Source organism: Corylus avellana, chromosome ca9 (genome assembly GCF_901000735.1).
Source record: "Corylus avellana chromosome ca9, CavTom2PMs-1.0".
Lineage (NCBI taxonomy): Eukaryota > Viridiplantae > Streptophyta > Magnoliopsida > Fagales > Betulaceae > Corylus > Corylus avellana.
In genome coordinates, this window is record NC_081549.1 from 5,572,256 (window position 1) to 5,579,312 (window position 7,057).

General features: G+C 38.1%; 1 protein-coding gene across 1 annotated transcript; it reads right to left on the bottom strand.

The window, feature by feature from the left end:
* Positions 1-1,652: 1,652 nt before the first annotated feature.
* LOC132191464 (FT-interacting protein 3-like) lies at positions 1,653-5,532 on the bottom strand. Its single transcript, XM_059606485.1, has 2 exons — positions 5,257-5,532; positions 1,653-4,429 (listed from the first exon to the last, which is right to left on the bottom strand). Exon 2 carries the CDS (start codon positions 4,313-4,315, stop codon positions 1,988-1,990), a length of 2,328 nt encoding a protein of 775 aa, XP_059462468.1. The 5' UTR covers positions 4,316-4,429; positions 5,257-5,532; the 3' UTR covers positions 1,653-1,987.
* Between the last annotated feature and the right edge of the window lie 1,525 nt (positions 5,533-7,057).

Here is a 7,057-nt window from a genome sequence, read left to right on the forward strand (position 1 = left end):
TTGTCAATTGTCGCCATCCATGCAAATTATGGTAACAATCTCCCAAATACATTGAATTTTTCGCCTAAAATCAATTTATATTTTCTCAACAGATTAAATTATTCAAGCTAGTAAATCTATAGAGAATAACTTCTACGTGGATCGTGCACAAAATCTCTCTTTTGTGCCCACCATTCATAATCCAACACATTAGCATGGAACACAATAAGATAAAAAATACAACCACCCCAGATTATACCAAATATGAGAAAAAAATAAAATTAATTAATTTTGTTTAAAAAAACAAGGGTTAAATATCTTATTCAAGGATTTAATTTTTATCACAAAAAGTTCATCTGGTTTACCTAAAGACCGAGATGTTCTTCCATCCATCAAACCCAAAAGATATAAATATTATTCGTCAACCCTGAATAGTAGGTATCAGATCATGTCATATAGGTCAAACCCTAATCCGACCAACTTATTTAATTAAATAGATCAACCCTTCAATTCTAATTCCCTAACCAAAACATTGCGCTGCTCACCGTCTCATTCCCCCACCACCACCATGCCACCAAGCCATTGTTAACCCCTAGGACGTGAATGTGGGCGGACGAGAAAGAGACAGACAACAGAGCAGCAACGACAAAAGACTGGAGGTAAGAAAGTTCGTTACAGGCTGTAAAGAGAAAGAGAGAGCACAGCAAATAGGGTCCCCCACATGTCTAGAACACAAGCGGACACAGGATTTCAGGAATCAATGAGCCTTTTTCTTTCTTTTCTTTTCTTATTCCCAAGGCCTTCTTCAATGAATCAATATGGATGGATGGTCCTTGCAGCCAAAATTTTCTGTTGAAAATTAGACAGGCTCCGCTGTATAGGGCACTTTAATCGATCTACTTTGAGGTACAATAAAGAAGCAGAGGTAATTTAGCTTCAACCACATGGGACCCTTGTAAGGTCGTTTCATTTGGACGGTGCAAAAACATGTTTTTGTTAGGTTTTGCATCTCCTCCTAGAGTAATAAAAGGGTAAACTTTGAAATATTCCAAATATCATGCTAGAAAAGATATCCCTAAGCAGATGCAGCAAGGTTATGTGGCCCATCTGTAGAAATATTTCTACACAAAATAACAAATGAATAAAAACAAATTCATCATATTAAAGCATTTACAATGCCACCCATCTATCCAAAAAGAGAACAGAATCCCATAATTGTGGGCACGTGGAGGGAAGGGAATCTGTCTTAACAGTTGCATAATTTATCAGGGTAAAACAAAACCAACTTGAAATAAACAAGGCATGATACTAGATCGAGAAGAAATGAGAAATTTAAGTAAGAAGAATGTCCACATTCATTCATCTTAGCTATATATACTAGTACCATATATTAACAAATCACTGTCACAAAATTCCAAATGACCTTTGATAATAGATAATATACAAGTGTGATGATGATGCCAAACTAGCAACAGATCATGGAAATCTAATAAACTAAAAAGAAAGTCATAGTTGATCACACTATGCAAAAGTATTCATGTCAGGAGCAAATTTTTAACAAAACCTTCACATTTTGCAGTTAATACTAAGATTTAGGCTCATTACAAGTCAATTTACTTGTCAATCAGTTGTTGAGGAAAAAGAAACTACTTCCATCTAGAATGATACAGGAATTTATCATGAAAAGCCCCATCAAGCAAAATCTAGTAATATAATTAAGCATGGAGATGGTTCAGCATAGGCTAATTCACAACCTACAAAATTATAAATGAACAATAACTGATTACCATAAAGTCAAGCTTTAAACATAAATACCATAAAATGGCATCAATTAAGCCGCAAATCCACAAAATCTACTACCTTCAGAGGAAGGTTACACACAGAATCCAACATCTGCCAAACGATGAAAGCAGACAAGCTCCATTTGTTTCTGCATCTTCTCACTGACTTAACCCAAACGAGGGGAACTCATCCCACCCAAAAGCAATTGTAGATGAAATTGCTTTGCTCATAACATGCAGTCTGTCCTTGCTGGCAACCTCCGGAAGAAATTCAACAGAACTGAAGGAAGCTTATGACGAAACCTTGGATGTCTCAACATATAAAATCCAGTGAGAAGGGCCACAACTTGGAATGGTGTAACATAGAGGACAATAGCAGCAACCAGACAGAAAATCACAAACAAAGCTGTTGCTCTTGGATCACGCCAGCTCAGCAAAGATTGTAGCCTCTCCCCTTGAGTGGCCAAGTCACCTACCACTGTCTGAATCCTCCAGGCAATACTTCTCAACCGATCATATCGCATCCTTACAATGTCAGAAGGCCGGGAAGTTGGAAACGTATCAAATTCTTCATCAAGTTCATCGGGATGTGCATTATCTGCATGAGAAAGACGAGTGTCCATGTGGGGAGGATGCCTTGGCCTCCATCGGTAATACCAAACCCCAATCAAGAAAAGGTATAGAAAAATTGTGGGTAAGATGAGCTCAGGGTACATGACCAGTATTATAAACAAGATATGAATCAATACGGTTGTGATGGGGTTTTTCCAGTTGCAAATCTGATCAAACCATTTTCCTACAGCAATTAAGCCACTCAAAACTCCCATAATCCTGAAAAAGTTTGCTTTGCTCCTTCTCATACTCCACATATGGGAGCCCACATCTAACATATACTCCACCACCTCTTTCCTCAGCGGTGGCTCAGCCCGGCTCAATCTCATCGATACAATTTGAGTTGCCTGATGCCTCAAGCTATCAAGCTGGGTAACAGTTAATGGATAAATATAGTGCATTTTAGGCAAAAGTGGATGCGAGTACATGTGCATCATATTAAGTAACGAGGAGCAAGTAAACCTCACAGCCAAATGAATTTCACCCATCTTCTTCATCCCATTCGGGAGTAGAACTAGAAGCGGATACGAGTGTGTGTAAACCCGATCTGTTTCAAGGGTAGAAAGACGAATCCTTACCTTCCCAATTCTTAAATCCTTAGCCGCTACGGCCTTATCTCCTCCATGCAAATGACAGTTATCAAACACCCCAATTGTTATGACCGTACAAGGATCATATACTTCCCAAGTATATTGCTCATTCCACTTGGGTGTAAAACTGTCGATAATAGTCCTTGTCCTAACCCACTTTTGACCATATTTTGCCACACAATAAGAATCTGTCGTTCCATGCCCATCTTTTGTCTTCATTGGCATCAGGCCCTGAGCATTTAAAATCCCCAGTTCCAGTACCCCAATGCTGGTCTTCCACAACTGTTTCGCTGTCGGTCGAAGGTCACTGCTATAGTGAGTTGATTCATCCAGGACATGGTAACCACCTTCCAAGCAGATCCTCATATGAATCCGGCTGGAAAATTTGCTTTCCTTCTTCTTCTGGTCCCCATCTACAATAAAATGTTTTTCAAGATGAAACCACTTACTGTTCACAGGTCTATGATCCAACCTCCTGTCCACATGCTGCAAAAGAATTGCACACTTCCCCAGAACTTCATCCTTGTTCGGTGCAACTCTGTCCTCTACACTTAATACCAGGGGTTCCTCAAATGGTTCCGCTGCTACAAACATTAAATCCTCGTTCCACATAGGATTAATAGTCCTGCTTGGAGAAATCCTGGTTCTTAAAGCCTGATTCCCCAGGACAGCCTTAACAAACACTTCCGGGAACCTACCCTGATTCCCTGGTTGCAAATCCTGAGCTTCAATTACATTGACCCTCAAATACCAAAGCTTAGGAGAGAGGTATACCTTCGAACGAATATTAGCAAGACCATCAGTTCCGCTAACTCCCGCTGCGTCTGAATTCCATGCTTCCGGAAATGCTTCATCAGCTTGAGTACCCATCCAAACAGCCAACATCAGCTCCCCCCTAACCTTATCCCCCTTCTTATCCTCCAACCTATACCACTGAGGTGCCAATGGACTATCCGGGGGAACCCGTTTTGGAATCTCATTCATATCAAACCAAACCCGACCAATGAAATCATCCTTTACCAAATCCTTATCTTTGACAAATACGTCAAGCACTGAAGACTGAATCCGATCTCTCGAAAAAGCAAACACCTGGTTCCACTCGGGATTTGTCTTCTTCTCAAAATGCCGAGTTGTACCCTTGTAGTTTCCGAGCTTTACCTCCACGTAAGGGTCACAACTACCTGTGACATCTTTTGCGGGCAACTCCTTGGCCTTGACAACTCGTACATAGAGATATTGCATCTGTTCAACGAGGTCATAGGTGCTCGTGTGCTTGTCACCGGAGACCTTTCCCCCCCCAAGATGGGGATTGGTCTCCTTCAACAAGAAGTCCTCTGGTGGAGGCCTCTGCATCTTCTGTGTTCAAAGCAGAGACACCCAAATGGAAAGAACTGATGCCGAAGTTGAAGAGCTAGATGTTATAGAAGAAGGGCCTGAGTTTATAATAATTCAAAGGTTCCCAGAAACCTAAAACATCGGAAAAAACAGAGTCAAGTAGCCGTTGTACAATATTAAAATAAGTTACCTAAACATTCGGAAAACTCAAAAACAGGATAATAATAGCAATAAAAAATTTGAATGGGGAGAAAAAAGATGAAATATTCAAAGCAAAACAATACGATAGATAAGAGAGAGAAACAAAAAATGAGAAAATAAAGGCTTTTTAAAATTTGATTTTAAGAACTGGAAACGACAACAGATAAAAAGTAAAACGTAGAGTAGTCGCTAAGAAGCCCAGATCTTTTGGCACAAGAAAAATTCTTGAAGGTTTAAAAGGTAGAGAATGACCTTGGGAACCTCGGATCTAAATGTTCGGAACCAGTAAGAAGCAACACCGGAAAGAAACAGGGTCACAAACCACGAATAGCATAATCAAGTCTATACTTTTTAGATCGAAGTGCAGAAGAAAGAGACGCTCAAATGCCGTGTTTGGTTGCCGAGAAAACCCGGAAAACCCGACAAAGCAAGCGTGGGAAAATAATTTTTTTTTAATTAAAAAAATAAAAACCGCTTGAATCCTGGTTCTTTTCATTTAATGCAGACTCTAGAAAAGGAACAGACCGACACTCAACTACGTGAAACATATCCATCTGCCTCAGTTCATTTAATTATTTTCTTTCCTTTCCCTTTCCTTTTCCATGACATAAGCAACACAATGCTCATAAATACGTTGTTTACATTTCCCACAAATTTTCACGGCAACCAAACATTTGAGTCAGAAAAAAAAGCATGGTAAAATGACAACAGTTTTAGCCACAAACCTCAAAGAAAGCCAAAAGGTTTCAAGGCATTACCTTGAAGATAGAAGAGGGTCACCGAAACCCTAGACCGGAGTTCTTCATCCGGTTGAAGCAAACGAAAATAGGGTGGTTGTTTCTTGGGGAGAGAAATCAAAGTGATAAGGTGAGAAATCGTAGAGAGAGAGTGAAAGAGCGTAGCGAGGGAAAGTGAGAGAGAGCTTTTGCTTTTGCTTTTGCAGGGTGGGATCTGATGAATATGTGAGAGATATACACAGAAGCTCCTCTCTCTCTCTCTCTCTTTATTTCTCTTTTTTGACTGTCTCTGTGTGTGTGAGAGATAGAGATAGAGATAGAGAGACTGTTGCTGTACAGTACAGTAGCGGTAGGGTGCGTGGGGCCCTGATCAAGCGTGCGTACGACTACGGTCGGACCAGCCTCGCACGTGGGAACAACGTTGTTTGTTTCTCCCTCCCCACCTGAGGTGGTGGTGTGGGGGTGAGGGGCTTTTTCACCGTGCCATTGGATTCCCCCATGTGGCCCTGTTGGTGGGGGTGTAGGTCACTTACCTTATTAACATGGGCCTGTTGGCATTTTTACCCTTCCACTTTCACTTTTGGCATGTAATTTAGAAGATTATGGTGGATAATGTGTTTTTATGAGGGGTTTTTTTTTTTTTTTTTTAAATGTTATGATGGGACGTGAAGTAAAAATAGTTTTGAATTTTTTTTAATTATTTATTAATATTTATTAATTCTAAAAATTATTCTTGTAATCTTTTTATATTATTTTAAGAATAAAATGATTTATAAAATTACAATTTAATCAAAATTTAATAATGACCAATCACAAAGTCGATAGTAATTTTAAAAGCCACATCATTATTAAAGTAATGACACAATAGTAACTTTTAGCATATTTTGCTTTAAAATTATTTGTAAATATTTTTATTATTTTTTATTTTTGCTAAAAAAAATTCCTAATCAACCTTTGTTAAAATAATAATAATAATAATTAAGACATGTATCGCATTAATAAACAAATATAATAATAAAATAAAAATATGTTTTTTTACTTTTTAGCGTTACTCATTTATTTCAAAGAAAAGCTGAGGAATGATTTTTTTTTTTTTTTTTTTTTAACAAACCAATATTCATTAAACAAAGAGGTTACAGGGAGAACAGAAAAGAAAAAAAGATAAGCTTACTAAAACCCAACCAGACAGATCTCAAAAAGCAAGAATGAGATCATAAAGAAAAAATAAATAAATAAATAATAGCGAACGCTGCTCGAGAAAACTCTTGCTGCAATGCATACTAGTGATAGATATTATCATCGAGAGTACGAATACCCTTATCAAACATCTAAATAGGCTTCCTAAAAAGTCATAGAAATTTAGATGAAAAGTAACAGTGAAAAAAAAAAGGTTTCCAAAAAGAAACCAAAAAGAAAATAAAAAAAGATCCCTTCCACAGACAAAGAGTCTGAAAACCAAACAGATCAAGATAAAAACTAAGCAACAAAATTAAAGAAAATTACAAAAAATCACATAAATTAACAAAAAAAAAAACTCAAAACACAACATCTAGGAGGGAGTGAGGCTTTGGCGGACACTGCACGGTGTGTGTGTGGGACTGAGAACTTGATGGCTTGTTATTAAGCTTATCATTAAAATATAGTTGTTGAACCTACCAGAACAATGACACGTTTATTTGGAATTATGTTAGATTACGGTCAAGCGGCACATCATGAGTCGTGACTAGTATTGTTCAGCAATTGGTTCGACAAGTATACGTGAAGAATAGAGCTACAGATGGGGGGGTCTACTAAATTCATTGCATTATTTTTTTATAGAGTT